A 17,161-nucleotide genomic window follows, 5' to 3' on the forward strand; every position below is an offset into this window, starting at 1 on the left:
CAGATAAGAGGTGATTAATGCAATCGCTGTGTTCATCAATAAAGCCGCCCTCAGCATCTCTGAGCTGCTGGGTTAATGGAGAGGCACTGTCGGGCTACGACGACACTCCAGCCAAATGAGGAGAGGGCAGTGCACCTTGGGGTTCCTTGTTAGCTCTGCTGTCTGCATACCTAAAATCCTCCTAAAATGGGCCTGCTGAGGGAAGTTAAATATCTGTTCATATAGCGTAATAATGCAAAGGCTTTGAATGTCACCGTTTTCACAAGAATTCAATTCTTTATTGAATGATAAAGCATGACTGCTTGGTTCAGGAAGAGAGCTCTCCATCTGATGTTGTGCTGGACTTACACACACCACACACACACACACACACATACACACGAACACACGCATGCACATGCACACACGCACACCACAACACACACAATGTTGTGTTGGCATCAAGGTTTATTATCCTTTATAATGTACAATATACAAAAATATAGAGTACCAAAAAATTCACAGTGTCTAAAAGGCAGTGATTACAGTCTACATCACATATCTAACAGTACCACCAGGTCAGTTGCATAGAAGGGCACCGAGCCAATCCGGGGACAGCGCTTCACAATGTGACATCCAGCTCGTCCAATCAGAATTTACTATAGGAACGGGGGAAGCCAATCAGTGGGCATTACCATTTAGTGGGAGCCAACCACAAACTGTAAAATCAAAGGTCAGGCAAATAAAGAAATGAAAAGGAAGGTTTTCCTTAGGTCCCCTCAACATCGGATCTTACTGATATAATTTGTTCTGGCCAATACACAATGATAATATTCTACATTACTCATTTTGTGGGCATTTATTTGTTATTGTTCATTGTTTTGATTTAGTCAGGCCTTTTAGGTTAGTAAAACTGTAGTGGTGACACCATTAAAGTGGCTCTATTATAGTACCATAGGATGTAACCCAACCGTAACATCAGTACAAAACAGCTGTACGACCTGTAGTCAACCAGTCCCTTTGACAAGCTCTTACATACCCCACGGTTGGTGTGTACATAGCTGCTGCACTTTTTAACAACTATAAGGCTTTTATTTAAACAGTGTTAGCTATACAATAATATACATTTACATTACACTATCCTCTAGATGTCATGAATGGTCTGCGGATTGAAGGCCGTCTCATGTACAGATAGAGCTCTCGTGCAAATGGCGGGAACTATAGAATTAGAATGACAGAATAGGATCATTCTATTTCTATAAACTCAACTAAAAGCATTGCTGCCGAATTAGCTTTAATTTTTATGTCAGGCATAATAATAAAATACAGCTCAGTTCTGTTTTCTGAAATGCCTAAGCTTCCCCCTGAGAACTCTGCAGCTCTCAGGAATGTACGACGCCTAACATGTTCTACATGGAACACACACAGAAGCCGAGAGAAACATCCGGAACGCCGCCGTCATAATGTATGAAAAGAAATGCACATACCCCTTTTTACAGATCCCTTCATATACAGTCATATGTAAGAAAGCATTACATTTACATTGTACAAAATACACAGTCGTCAGTTCTCCTGCTCATTCAAACTCACATGCGTACACGGGCGAAACAAGTGGACATACACGCTCACACTCAAAGAATCACTACGAGCACACACGCGCTCATCAAAACATTGATGTCATACCAAAATAATTCCAGGCATGATTAAGCATCGTCAACTCATTGATATTCGCTACAGTCAGACTTTGTAAAAAAAAAGAACAAAAAACAAAAAAGGGAAAATAAGTTGCTTCTACATGAATGTATTCAAATTTTCTTCTCCTATTTGTAAAATGAGATGTCAGATACGTGTTGGCTACTAAGCTGCTGTGAAACAGAAAACATATTTCGATTTTGGGATGTGAAACTGATGACAAATGAGAAGCTATCCCTTATTTGTGAAAAAAAAAATATCCTAGCATCCTCTCTATTTCTATCACTCTAACAAAGAACCTCCCTCAAAAACGACTTAAAAAAACAAGTGCCACGCTATTTGCTTATTAATCTACCTTGAATTATATATAAAATGCGCTTGGAGTCCAGTTGGGCAAACTGGCCATATTTAATATGACCACTGAGTGGTAGGTAAGCAGGTACAGTACAGTAGAATGTGTCCATTCCGATCTAAAATCGAAGGAATTCCATTCCAGAAGTCTTTATATCATCATTAAAAAAGTAATAGAAAGTCAAATCTGACCCCACATGGCCCCCCCCCCCCCATCTATTGCATTCATGCGCCAAAGGCATCCCAACGCTGGATGAACTCTATCCTATCAATTGACTCCAGCTGGATGTCAGTGAGACTCCCTCGGCTCCTCATCCTATGGTCGGATGACTCTTTGGGGAAACCGTTTTAATCCACTGATATAGTACTAGAAGGACTGAGGCCCTTGTTTGGACATTAGCAGATAATAGTTTCTCCAACAGTGTATATGTCTGGATCTGTGTTGTCAAACGTATTAGAGTTGTCCCATATATGCTGCCGTCTGAACCCTCTGTTCTCCGGGTCTTCTTATACCACTAAAGGAAGGCAGGAAGTCCTGGATCCTTGCCCTGCTTGTCACGTGATGAGACTAGGTGAGTTGAATGCATTCGTCCTCTACTCGCAACAGAACTGGCAATCTCTAGATTACATTTTTCTTCTGTGTGGAGATTTTGTTCTTACTTCCATTGGCTTCCACCGTGTTGAAGCAAGGACAGACATAATGATATGTGCACATGTTGGGGTGTCTTCTGTTTTCTGGGGAATTAGGTGTCTATAATGGGGATGGTTTATGCACACAGAGGGGATGTGTCACAGAGACGGGTAATCAGACAGACCTGGGAGGACAAACAGCAGCCATTTTGAGTTTTCTCCGAAGGTCACCGCTCTGGATAGCAACCAAATAGCTAAAGTAAGGCGCTCCGGTTGCCAAGTTCCGCAGGGATGAGAAGCTGTCCAATTCCTCACTGTAGCTTATATTGTCTTCTAGAGTTCATCATTCAGGTTCCCACTCAAGCATTACATTGACAGTGATGTCCAGAACTCACCTCCCCAAATGACACACATCAGATTCCTGGCTTTACTTAGTGAGTTGCTGTGAGTTACCAGCAACCACCCCCACACTAGCGCTGATGGTGTGTTCCAGGGATACCCTTACACACTCTCCTCATCATTTGGGAGGTACCACGGGATAAACGAAAGGGGAGTAAAAATGACTTCCAGGTCGGAGGTTGTGTTCATTTGCTATGGCGTCTGTCGCCACGGTGACGGGGGTGGAGTTCAGTTTAGTTTGGGTGGGTGGAGCTACCCTAGCTGTTGTTATAGGTCCGGCAGGGGGAAGGGGAGGAGTCAGGCCTGTTGTAGTCATATTTGCCCAGCGCTGTGGGGTAGTAGGTGGTGGTGTACACATTTGTCTGCTGCAGGGGTGTTGGGTAGAAATTAGACCTCTCGTCCGGAAGGAGGTTGTTTTTGTTCAGGGTCTGGAGGAGGGGAGGAAAATGAGAGAATCCAGTGTTATACCAGGGGAAAGAAGCTACAAACTTAGAAAGTTTCAACGTACGTTGAAAAGCTACGTACTGTTCTCTAAAGTGTATTTCTGGGTGAGTTCTGAAGGGTTGAGAAAAAATCATAAGTGTTATACAACAGTGACATAAGGGTTTAACAACAGTGTCATAACAGATTGGTTAGTTTACCAATGACTCCATTAGGAGTAATATGTATGCAATATAATAGATTCTCACAGGGAGACGGTGCACTCACTAAGCAAGGTTAACAAATATGAGCCATCAATAAATTACAGTGCAAAGAAACACTTTTAGGGTGAGTCCCAAATGGTGCCCTATTCACTTTAGTGTGCACTACCTTTAATCATGGGGAATTGGATGCCAATTGGGATGCAGTCTTAAGCACACTTGCACTTCACAGGCAGGTTTCGGAGGCTAAAAGCCACAACATGCCAAAGGTAGGGAACACATTGTTGAAGGCTGCTGAGTAATGTAATTCATCCTAACAGCTCTGCACCAAACGCTGCTCTATAATTGGGTTAAATAATCAATGAAATGCACCACAACTACAGCTATCACGAAATGTTCTGGAAGGGAATCAGTAAGGGCCTGTTTAGAAACAACTGCATAATATAATGGCTAAACCAAAAATAACTCTGTGGTTATCAAGTTAAGCCAGGGGCTATAGTCAAGCAAATTATTTGTCCCTATAATTAATTGAAATTACTAAAAAGACAACATAACATTTTGGAACTGAGAAATGTTATTGCTTTTTGAAAAATACCTGCCCATTTTGAATTTGATGCCAGCAAAATGTTTCAAATGAATTGGGACAGGAGCATGTTTACCACTGTGTTGCATCACCTTTTCTTTTAACAATACTCTGTAAATGTTTGGGAACTGAGGAGAAAAACTGCTAAAGTTTTGAAAGTGAAATGTATTCCCATTCTTGCTTGTTATAGGATTTTAGCTGCTCAACAGTTCAGTGGGGTTCAGTGGGTGACAGGTCTGAATCCCAGGCAGGCCAGTTTAGCACCCGGACTCTTTTATTACAGAGCCATGCTGTTGTAATACGTGCAAAATGTAGTTTGGCATTGTCTTGCTGAAATAAGCAAGGCCTTCAATTAAAAAGATGTCTGTATGGCAGCATATGTTGCTCCAAAACCTGTATGTATTGTTCAGCATTAATGGTGCCTTTAAATATGTACAAGTCACCCATCCCATGAGCACTAATGCACCCCCATACTATCACGGATGCTGGCTTTTGCACTGTGCGCTGATAAGAAGAGGGATGGTCTCTCTCCTCTTCAGCCTGGAAGACGCGGCGTCCATGATTCCCAAAAAGAATTTCAAATTCCGAGTCGTCACAGCACGGGACAGTTTTCCACTTCACCTCAGCCCATCTTAAATTAGCTTGGGCCCAGAGAAGGTGGTGACATTCCTCGATCTTGTTTATATATGGTTTATTCTTTGCATGGTAGAGATATTAACTTATATATTCTGGATGCAGTGAAGTACCGTTCCCAGACAATGGTTTTCAGAAGTGTTCCTGAGCCCACGCAGTGTAGTCCCCTACCGAATCATGTCTGTTTATAATGCAGTGCTGCCTGATTTTGGATATCAGCCATCCAATATTGGTTTTTGGCCTTGTCCCATGCGTACAGAGATTTCTCAGGATTTTCTGAGTCTTTTTATAATATTCTATACCATAGATTAAGATCCTCAAACTTTTGAACTACACATTGAGAAACGTCATTCTTAAATTGTTGCACTATTTGCACGCAGCCTTTCACATAGTGGTGAACCCCTCCCCATCCTCACTTCTGACAGACCCAACCTTTTTGGAATGATATTTTAATACCCAATCATCTAACTGACCTGTTGCCAAATTTCCTAATTAGTTGTGTGATATTCCACAAGGTTCAGATTTTTAGCATTACACATCTCCAGTCTTTTGTTGCCTCTGTCCAAACTTTTTTGAAATACGTTGCTGGCATCAAATTCGAAGTGGACATATATTTTTAAAGAAACAATAAAATGTCTCAGTTTCAACATCTTTGTACCATTTCTATTGTATAAGGGTTTAAATGATTTGCATTCATCATTGCATTCTGTTTTTCTTTACAGGGTTGTACTTGACAGGGAGAATCAGTTGTGGGGCCACAACATATATTTGTAGTTAGGGCTACTTGAGGAGTTGAGTAACGCTGACCTAGGACACCAAGCTAAATCCAGACCAGTAGTCTGGTCATCAGTCCAACAAGCCTCCCTCAGTATGGTCCTCATAATCAAGGGCAGGTATTAGGACGCAGCCTTTATCTACTACAATACGCATGCACGCACATGCCCACCTCTGAGCCCACAGAGCATCAGTCAGCCGGCTGGTGACTGACAACTTTAGAAAATAAGTAGGTGTCATTCCGAGAAGCATGGGTAGATTGGTCTAAACCTGCAGGAAGCAGGGCCGGGCGGAGCCGTGCTGGAGCGGATCGCTAGGATCCGACGGTGGCCGATAATTCCACGCAGGTGTTAGGGCTCGAGGCGGGCAAAGGCAGGGGAGACGGTGGAGCGTGACTTCACATTTTGAATTCAATGTTTTGGCTGCTGCCTTTCTCATGAGATGGCTGGTTCCGGCATTATAAACAGCAGTGGGAGTCCATGACCATAGCGGCCTAATGGGGTCCATTAATAAGCAGAAGAGACACAGGGCTCCATGCAGAAAGGAAACCAGGTGAAGTGAAATAAGAAATATAGTATATTCTGAGCCCTTGCCATAACTCATCCTCTCTACAGTAGTTATAGTAATGGAATGAAACTATGCATATGGAATCTCCTGTCAGAGCCAGATGAATGGCTGCTGTTCAGTGGTGTGCTGCTATTTTTTGTTCGCGAGAGCTCAAAACAAATGTGACATTGTTTCTTAATTCTACAGATGTAACTGACTGAATGTTGTTACAGAGTGATGTGCATCATCCAATGGTAACTTCTGACTACGCCCACACAGTGTTTTAACTCGTCAGGCATACCTTATTTCAAAATGGCGATGGTCGAGTTTCCCGAAGCATCAGCAAGTGTGCAGATCATGTTCACATTTTGTGCATTTGCTTAAGTGTACATTTTGGGCAACGACCTGGGAGCAGCAATTAGGGTTAACTGCCTTAGGGACAGAACAAACCATTTCTCACCTCACCGGCTCAGAGTCAATCTTGCCCCCCATTCAGTTACTAGTCAGATGCTTTAACCAGGCTGCTACCCTGCTGCGCAAACCGCGTAGCAACCATTTGAGAGCCTGGTGGTCCATAAAAGGTCTGAAGGAAAAACAACTATCAGCTCCAGCAAGCGGAAGCTGTCGTACACTTTAGGCTGTCAGATCAAGGGCAAGGCAAAAGTTGCCCATTCTTTGTACAGACACACATATGCAGTTCGATACTAAGTGTAGTTTAAGACCCAAGAAAATAATCTGCTTTAAATGAAGTCAGTCAGACCCAGAGATCTAAATGGGAGAAAAATAATGACTCCTATTCAAGTGACTATGCCACTACCACTCAATCGTCCAGATACCCTTATTTGCTTTAATCTCATCAGTGCCAAAGTTTCCCCGACCACCTATACAAAAACCTGTGACGAGAAAGGAAATTACCGTCCGATTTAGACATTCATGCGATGGGAGTGATTTCTGTGGGCTTTACTGGACCATCTCTCAGGTTGGTTGCGGTTGATGTGTGTTCCATTAGTCTGGTGCTTGGAAAGTGAATTGAGTTATTTCCTGATGGGTTGGCCATATTTCTCTTCAGACGGGGCCACAGTGTTTCTGGACCCTCCGCCCCGCATTTCAGTCCCTAGTTTTAAGCTGTAATAGTTTTGTGCCAGGGGACTAGCGTCAGCTCCTCTCTAGAATTCGTGCTAGGCTCTGATCATACTAGGGAGCTTTTCTTAGCCACTGTGCATCAATTGTTGGTGTTGCTTGCTCTTTGGGGTTTCAGGCTGGGTATCTGAATAAGCACTTTGTAACAACTGCTGATGTAAAGATAAATGTAATTGATTGATTGGAGAAACCGAAAGGGAGGACTACATGCTCGTAAGCTTCAGCCTCATAATATACATTTCCTTTACTGGGTTAAATCACACTTGGAAGTATGTGTCCACCAGACATATCCACCAGACACAATCATTTGGTGTAATGTCAGAAGTAGCGGCAGACTGTGAGCATCTTAAATAGTCACAAAGTCACCTACTGAGCATTTGATAGGATTCAGAATTGGACGTACTGTCCTGACCCCATTGGGGGCTGGGGTAGTCTTGTTTGAGGGAATGTTTTACTGGGGCACAGTGACACCTGCATGGCCGAGACACTTAAGAGGGGCCACTAGCGCAACGCTCCATGTTAGCTGCATTAGATCCCCTCCAGAAAATAACTGTGCCAGGCCCAGTGGAAGAGAGCCACTGCTCTACCCTGCTTGATTAGCGCAGGACCGACATTCCCGAATAAGGACTCCAGAAAACCCCACACCTTAGTATCTTGAGGTTTGGGAACTGATCGTTTCTGGACAAACTGTCGCGAATCATGGTTGTCGAACACCAGTCTGAAATTCCTGCAGGGGGCGGGACAAGGTTTTCTCAGCACTGCAGGGGATGGGTAGATGTCGGACCTGACTGTCTACTCACTGTAGCAACTCCGTGTGGAAAGTCAGGAGCTTGCAATCTCAGTCGTGGTTGAACATGTGTGTGCCGGCAAAAACGTCCTGGATTAGCGAGTAGTATGAATTTTTCCCCACACTAATTATGTCTGTCTACATAACAGCATCTGCTAAATTAGTTAAGTGTAGCCTAACTAAGCAGGCATTCAAAGGTTTGTCTGAACTACATCTTCCACACTTGTCTTGACCAGAATTGAAGAATTGGGGAGGTTCTCAGCACTTGTTAACAAATCCAGTAAATGAGAAGTTGGACTTAAGATGGTATCGATTTCTTTACTCACAAAAGCAGAAATCACAGGTTATTTTTCCATTTCCACAGAACTTCCAACTGTCAGGGACGCCACATATAGCGGGCCAACTCCATGATATCATAAGACTTCAAGCAAGCAGGCACATTTATTTATATAGCGCAATTCAATGTGCTTTACTATATATATATATATATATATATATATATATATATATATATATATATATATATATATATATATATATATATATATATATATATATATATATATATATATATATATATAAACAAATACTCAAATTAAAACATCAAAACAAATTAAAACATAATAATAAAAAATACAATACAAAAACATATAAAGATACAAAATGGGATAAAACCATAGGAAGCTATAAGGCTAATCAGTGTGGTTAAGTGCTCAGTCATAGGCACGTGAAAAGAGAAGTGTTTTTAACCTGGATATAAAAATGTATACGTTTGGGGCACGTCTTCTGGTAGTTTATTCCAGTTTTGTACAGCATAAGTGCTAAACGCAGCTTCTCCATATTTAGTCTGGACTCTGGGCTCTACTAGCTGACCTGTGTCCATGGATCTAAGAGCCCTGCTCGGTTTATATTCTTCAAACATATCAGAAATATGTCCTAAACCAGGTCCTAAACCATTCAAAGATTTATAAACTAAAAGCATCACTTTGAAATCTATTCTGTAACTGACTGGAAGCCAATGCAAAGATTTAAGAACCAGAGTGATGTGCTCTGTTCTCTTGATCCTGGTTAACATTCTAGCAGCAGCATTCTGAATGAGCTGCAGCTGTTTTACAGCCTTTTTCGGGAGTCCAGTTAAGGGGCCATTACAGTAGTCAACCCTACTAGAGATAAAAGCATGGATGAGCTTCTCTTGGTCTTTTTGACCAAGACTGATTTGAATATAATAGACCAATAAATGTCTAACTGGGTGAGGTGGTGGGCACTTGACCAATGTTTCTTAACAACTGTTTTGCAAAAATATCAAACTAATATCAGAGAAATATTTTGTTTTTTTAAAATAAATCACAGCATTTTCAATATAGAACTATACTATAGAACTGCATTAGCTATCTTATTTTTCAGATATTGTAGTTTGAAACAACTAAGGTTGCCAACATTAATAAAAATTGACCAGAAAAAAATGGGAAAGTTTTAGTCCCCTTAACAAATATAATTGCTACATTTACTGTCAATATACATTATCTCTCTCCAGAGCATTTCAGGGGGGAACATTTTTTTAAATGTGAATATCCAGTTTCAACTGAGACTACCTGGTTGAATTGGGTCCTGAGGCAAAATTGCAAAAACCATCAGCCAATTAGGATGTGAATTTCAGATTTTGTATTGCCCATCCCCTGGGAAAGTTACAACAAAATCTGATTGGATTAGATATTTTCACTGAGCTTGATTTAGCATTTCTTGTGTTTTTGTTTCTATCAAAGCATATATCCTGCTTAGAGGCACCATTTGATGAGTAGAATTATTAAGCTTAGGCAACTGATCGACTGCCGTCCTTACCAGCTCTGCACACACATTTTAATATAGCATACAGTTAATCATGCTTATCGTCACTGCCAGATTGACATCATATAGTCCAGGAAGAACCACTGTTTACCTTTTACGATGGAATGTTAGATGTACCGTAATTCAAGTAACTGCCCAGTGTTTCCTGTATTTCTATAAGACATTACCTATAATTACGATAACAAAGAGTGAAGTAGTTTTCCTTCCGGAAAATTGTCATGACGTATTTTTATTTTCATTTGTTTGTGTTGGAGTCGTGTGGATGTACCGCCACAACAAAAGAGGAGAGGCGTATTCATGTCAATAAAATATAGAGATGGGGGACAAATGAAAGGAAAACACTGAATAAATGAGTGGAGGAACATAGCTCTGTGGCATGTATAAATTGCTGAGCAGGCCCAGTTGACCTTGATTTTGAATCAAGATGGCAAGAGGAAAAGGACATACATTAAATAATTTTGAAAGAGGGTTCATTATTGGGTTTCTTCCAGGTTGATAATATCCCCATCCACAATGCACAAGCGGTCACTAAATGGTTTGATGAGTATGAAAATGTGAATAATATGCTATGGCCTTCAAAGTCACCAGATCTCAACCCAATTGAACACCTACTGTATGGAAGATTTTGTCCCACGTGTAAGACAGTGCTCTCCATCATCAAAACACCAAATGTGGGAGTATCTGTTGGAAGAATGGTGTTCCATCTGCCCCAATAGAGTTGCAGAATATCCTAGAAAGTATCTCACTGGGTTTTTCCTTTAATTTGCCAGCTCATCATTCTCAAGACCTCATTGGTGTCCTCAGAAGTGAAAGAACACCCTTCATGATATTTATGGTACGAAGTGCTTTTTCTACAATTTAGTTAGACGTTATTTGGGTATAAGTTAAAGATCAGAATATTCACTAAAATTTTTTATTTTTGCATAGTTCATCTGTAGATGCTCTATATACTAACTTCAAACTATGGAGGCAGAACATAACCAAAATCATGACTAGGTCAGACCCCAGAAAAGAAATATATTTTTGTTAAAAAAGTCAGCAAATATATTAGCATAGCTAGTTCAGATAGGAAACCCTGAGTGGTGATTGGTCAGTGACATGTCAGCTGACGCCGGGATCCCTCCTATTACAATATCAGACTTCATGATGACTAGTTAATCGTCAGGTTACTCACCCACCACCCCTGCCTCCACCTGTTTGGCTCTGTGTTTCCTTTTCATGGGGAGGATGGGTACTGCCTATGGGGATCGCTATTAATGGTATCACGGGGTTGATATTGTTATTAGTAGTACACACGATCAGGTGATGGCAGTGAGTTAACCCAGAGGAGCAGAACGCCACGACCTGTATAAAATTTTTGTGGTGCATGTTTCTAATAAATGGTTAATCTAAAATTGAGGTCGTTTTCTGTCTAAACTCAAGGCATGGTCAGATTCGAAGGTTTTAGGCTTAGTATAAAAGGGCATTGGTAGAATGTATGCAAAATATCTTCAAACTATAGCCATAACCTTAACCCTTATCATATCCATAAACTTAGTCCTAACTAACCTAAATCCAATTTTAAAACCTAAACATAACTCTGACTGTAACCTCAGCAACGAGATGCTTGTCAACATACTGCTTAGTTTGTTGATGATTTGACCATCTGTGAAGTATTACAAACAGACTTTCCAAGTGTGTAGTCATGTTTGTGTGTACATTCCTGTGCGTGTCGGTGTATATGTGCGTGCGACAATCTTTAAATACCTGCGACAATACCTTGAACTCCATAGGCGTGTACTTTTCGTTCTTTGGTGTGGTGTTGCCCTTGTAGTTTAGGTGATTGGGCGTGCTGGGGTGTATAACGGCGGACTCCTGGGAGGGCTTGTGGAAGCGCTGGCAGTACACATAGACCAGGAAGGACAGAAGGCCCGCCCCCAGGAAACAAGACACGCCTGTGGCTATCAGGTGCAGAGAGGTGAATGCTGGGAAGACGAGACAAAGCAGACAGACGGGAAGAGGTCAGTGCAGATGCCTGGTTCGCGTATTGCTGCCGGTTTTATCTCCTTTCCCTCAGCATCACTCATTCTTTCTTTTTCTTCCCCGTCCCATATTGCGCTGCAGCGAAGTGGCAGTCTGGTCGCGTAGCCGACGCCTATGACCAGAGCGTGCCAGTGACCTAAAGAGTTGGCGAGACAGATCAGAGACCAGCCTAGCATAATGGTGGTTCATTCAACAGCATCAATTTCCTCCTTTTTCCTCTGCGCCCCTGGTGTCTTCCTGCAAACTGTCAAACCATTACCGGTCCCAGCAGGCTGCCTCATTCTAATGGCCATCCACCTCATACATATTCCCCATCTGATGATTGGTTCAAAGGCTTGTGCTGTGTGTTTTATTTTTTTAACCACCGCTATGGATTTGCTACGGATATAGTGGCATCCTTTACATCTAACTCTGTCCTTACAACATACGCACAAAAATGCTCGCACGTACACACACCAACCACCCTGGGTGATTAAAGAGGAGGAGAGGAGGAGGAGGAGGAGGAGAGGAGGAGAAAGGGGGATGCGTACCTACAGCGCTCCCATTACTTTCTTTTGACTGGATGAAAGGAATCATGGAACACGCACACAATACACACACACACACACACAACATACACACACACACACACAACATACACACACACACAAGCAATAGTTAATCCACTTACCACCGCATTGCTGGTCCGTATCAATGCCAGACGCTGGGAGAATCACTGCAAAACAACACACAGACAGACAGACACGAACACAGACAGACATGCAGGACAAACACACAGTCAGCTACCAGCACATGCAAATTCTTACCACCAAAGGAACTTGCTAGAATAACCCAGCCTGTGATTTTAATGATTACACGGATTAAAGATTTTAATGATCTATAGTACATTCAGCACAAACAAACAAGCAAGCATCACGGAACACAAATAACTAAACACATTCCATAAATTCCAGTGGAACGTTGTGAATGTTTGCTTCAGGCCCTACAAACTTTAACAGACACTTAAAGTAAATCCAATTACTAAGTTAATACAAATAATGACAATGATTAATTTAAATCTTGAAATAATTTAAAGCTAAACCACATCTTCCCTCCACTAAATGATTCAGGAGGACGTTGGGAGGGAGCAGTCTGTGTATTTTTAATTGAGACACCACCATCCTATGATTACATTCGGGCCATTTCACCCAAGGCAGTGTGACACACCTCCCACTGACCCTACGATTTCCAAAATTGCAATGAAATTAGATGTGATTTGGGCTGAATCCCGAGCAGGACCCTAAGACCTATAGAGTGGACTAGTTTTGACCAGGGACTTTTAGGGAATGGGGTGCCGTTTGGGACCCAACAGTGGTGTTGTAACATCACATTAATATTAATTGGGAGAAGTCTTGATTTAATTCACTTGGTATTCTGGGCTGGTGCGTCTCTCGTCTTGTCTTTGGCAGCGAGGCACTGAAAGATCATTACGACTAAAATAAAAGGAAAAGGCTTAACAGTGTCCACTCAGACAGGCATAAAAGGAACAGTCTGAGAAGCCTGATTTACTGGGACTTGATTAGCACAAATTAAGATAGAAGAGGGCCAGACCTCTTTCTGCTGGGGGTGGGGGGTCGGACTTTCATATGGAACAGCTTCAGCAACAGGCACGGTCTTTAAAAGCATCCCGGTTTGCCTGACGATGATGCGGCTGACACGCAGCCACGCTCCATACGGGCTGGCGTGGCAACGGTTACGGCGGTGGAGTGCTTGCCTCACCTGGTATCTCGTTGCAGTCCCTCTGTCCCGTGCTGTTTCCAACACAAGGGGCGGAGCTTTGAGACCCACACACCCGACTGCGTACTTGCAGCCCTGCGTCATCGCATGCTGACCACAGGGACCAGGCCATCCAGCCGCCTGTGCACGCACACACACACACACACACACACACACACCATCAGTACATATAGACATGCCCATGGACTCACCCTGAGTTGAGATCGCTGCTGGAGTCTGAAAATGCCTGGGGCCCATTTGCCCACCCATGTGCACAGGACAAAAACATAGTAGCCCCCTCGTCCAAAGCAGAGCAACAAACAACCCTAGCCATTTGCAAACAGACCAAAGTGTTTGTGAGGCCGACTGTACTGAGAAAGCAAACACGCGGTTTGTTAGTGCATAGCCAAGATGTTTGTGTCCGGCACCAAGCGATAACCATATTTCCCAGTCGAAAGGCGCCTGCAAACAGTCAACAGAGAAAGGACATTCTCCCAGTTTCCCAGAAGAACAAACCCTTTGATCCCAAGAAACTGCAAATGTACTGTGTAAGGTTGTGATTTTATTTACCTCTCTTATCAACGAGAGAATCGGTCTTTGGCTGCTGTAGTGGTTCCATCTGTTCTCTGACCTCCCCTTGGCAGAACAACATAACCCCAAAGATATGGTGTCCATGTTAGGATGGCGTACGTATTAGCACAGCCTCAGACTTGGCGTCTATGCGGTTCTGAGGTGGCCCTCAAATAATATCACTTGTGTGTTTAATAACGTAGGAAATTACTTAAACCTCCTAAACTATAATTGTGTCATTCATTTCATTCATTTATTTACATCACTCAACCCGACCAATTTGTCTGAGCTGTAGGATTGGATTAGGACAAAAGTAAAACACTCAATTAGCATTCACTGTAATGGCTGCCTCTCACTCTCATACACACACACACACAAAAACCTTCCTGCCCTCCATTAGTTGGCACAATCTCTTTTATCCTGATCTCTGACAAGGCCATCAGATAGGCCGAGGACTGACTGACAGGCACAAGGCCTTCTGGCTAATTGGAGACGCACTGTATCTATAGGGAAGTCAGCGATGACACAGGCATAGATCACCGATGCCCTGCCTGTCAGTAAATCTACTGTAGCTGGAGACAGATGAGATGGCGAAGTCATTACCACATACACACACACACACACACACACACACACAAAGGAGAGCACATGGAGCCTTGCTTCCATGCAACCATGTGTGCACACACACACAGTTAAAGGAACGTGTTAGCCCTACACCAAAGGAGAAGATTAACTTGATGAAACAGGCCAATATTCATCCCAAACGGCACACTATTTCCTATATAGAGCACTACTTTTGACCAGTTAAAATCTTGTGAACCCTTCTGAATTACCTGCATACCTCAATACATGCCATTTATGTTTGTCCAATGGCATCTGTGTGTTCTTCGTTAAATCACACTATGTTCACCTGTTACTAAGTCTTGAAGATCAATCTGTATTTTAAGAGCCATTTATGCAGGCGTCCAGGTCATTCCGAAGGATCCACAAACTTTTTATCATGTCTCTATATAGTGAGCAGGGTGTCATTTTGGAGCCGGACCAACTAAAAGACAGAAACCAATTCCCTGCCTTGTCTGTAATTACCATCAGGTCACACTCTTCAGGTCCCACTGAGCCACTGACAGACAGCTGGGCTAATTCAATACGAATAACACACGGGTCTTAAGGAAGAAGGCAATTGAAAGCTAACCCTTTTAAAAAAAGGTTTTTTCTACACTGTTAGATCTGGCTATTAACAAATAATCACCGGCTAGAAAAAACTGTCTAGTTCCAGGAAGTAAACTATGTATTAGGATAGGGATCAAATAAAAATTAACTCTCGTTAGACACAGAACCTCATCTCTCATTAGAGCCTTTGGCTTATTCACAGTCATTCTTTGCCCAGTCTTCAGATTAGCTGGCTCAGTATCATTCGTATTACGCTATCCTATTGGGAGCAGAGACACTACAGACACTGAAAATAAGAGGCACACTGTCAAATTCAACCCAGCTCTCACTCCAGCCATCAGCAGAACAACTAATTGGCATGAGAACTCAATTTCCCAACATGCACCTCTTCCACACCCCTCCCCAGAGGGTCATAGCAAAGCGCTGACTGGCACAGCATTGATCTGAGAATCATTATCACGATAGACCGTTGACTGGAGCTAATGTAATCCGTTGACTGGAGCTAATGATGTACAGGGTCAGGGTGTGTATGTGTGTGTGGGGGTAAGCCTTACCATCACAAGTGTATGTGTTGCACAGCGCCTCCTCAGTGTGTAGGCCGATACAGATATCTCCTCCATTGGCTGGGCTGGGGTTGTTACACGAGCGGGTACGCTGGTAGTGCCCGCCACCGCAGGGCACTGAACACTGAGACCAGGACGACCAACACGACCAGGCACCGCCCACTGCTCGGGGAAAACACGCACGCACCCACGCACACACCGAGACAAACAAGGGAGGTCAGATATGTCGCTCCTCACCGACTACGGAAAAATAAACAGACATTCTATTCTCTTGGAACTGAAACAAACCCAGAGCAACTCGACCCAGAGGACCAGATGGTATTGCCATTTAAAAAAAACAAAATCCCGCAGTTTTCAAGTCGCTACACAGCACTTCCCATGCCAAAAAACAACTCCCCCATGCTCAAACCTCCTGCGCTGTCTTCACAATATTGTGTTTATTGTCATTCCTCTCACGGCAGCAGGTACAGTCGTACCATGCCCTTCTGAACGACAGCGTTCGAGCCGAGAGAGTGAACGGTGACAGGAGAGAGGCATTCAAAGAAATACGCTTGACAAGAGAAAGATGTTGGTGAGTGTTGACAAGCAAGGGGGAGACGGAGTCGGGAGGGGTGCTGTAACCTCCCGCCCCCCTTCCGCTGCTCTTGAAAACTCGATTTAGTCCTGGGGATAAGACGGTAGATAGTGAACTGACTGTATGGTTGGCACGTCCTCTTGGCATTGGGACTGAAAGGGAAACTTTGGCAAAAGGGGGAAACGGAGGGAGAGAGAGAGAGACGAAAACCAAGATGACTAGCTTTGTGGTTGTGACATCAAGGTGTACTGTAATGAAAGCAGGGCAAGAAGATGTCCCAGTGTAGCCATTCATCTCTGAAGATTTACCCTTCCGTCTCAATCTAGTCTATGTTAATTAACTATGTTACTCTAAATGTCAGCGTGTCTTTATCTCGACGTCTCTGTCTGTAAATCAGGTTCCTCTCCCTCTGTCTTTTAATCAATTACTTCTCTCTCATTTTGTCGTGTCCTTTCTCTCTCTACCTTAGTCTCCCTCTCCAAGTCACATAATATCCAACAGTCAGAG

At 42.9% G+C, this 17,161-nt stretch overlaps 1 protein-coding gene across 8 annotated transcripts in view; it reads right to left on the reverse strand.

The window, feature by feature from the left end:
• Nucleotides 1–305: 305 nt before the first annotated feature.
• Nucleotides 306–17,161, reverse strand: part of sema5ba (sema domain, seven thrombospondin repeats (type 1 and type 1-like), transmembrane domain (TM) and short cytoplasmic domain, (semaphorin) 5Ba) — a 155,299-nt gene continuing 138,443 nt past the window's right edge. For 3 of the 8 annotated variants that reach the window (XM_010879730.5, XM_020055035.3, XM_010879731.4), the window contains 6 exons: nt 16,072–16,242; nt 14,348–14,413; nt 13,781–13,918; nt 12,693–12,737; nt 11,747–11,964; nt 306–3,479 (listed from right to left, as the gene is read on the reverse strand). In XM_010879730.5, the coding sequence (XP_010878032.2) occupies nt 3,309–3,479; nt 11,747–11,964; nt 12,693–12,737; nt 13,781–13,918; nt 14,348–14,413; nt 16,072–16,242 (809 nt within the window). In that variant the 3' untranslated portion in view covers nt 306–3,308. Of the gene's footprint in view, nt 3,480–3,576; nt 3,607–11,746; nt 11,965–12,692; nt 12,738–13,780; nt 13,919–14,347; nt 14,414–16,071; nt 16,243–17,161 lie in introns of all 8 variants that reach the window. The other 5 variants (XM_020055036.2, XM_010879734.4, XM_010879732.5 and 2 more) reach the window with 5 other exon arrangements.

This window comes from Esox lucius, chromosome 16 (assembly GCF_011004845.1).
Source record: "Esox lucius isolate fEsoLuc1 chromosome 16, fEsoLuc1.pri, whole genome shotgun sequence".
Lineage (NCBI taxonomy): Eukaryota > Metazoa > Chordata > Actinopteri > Esociformes > Esocidae > Esox > Esox lucius.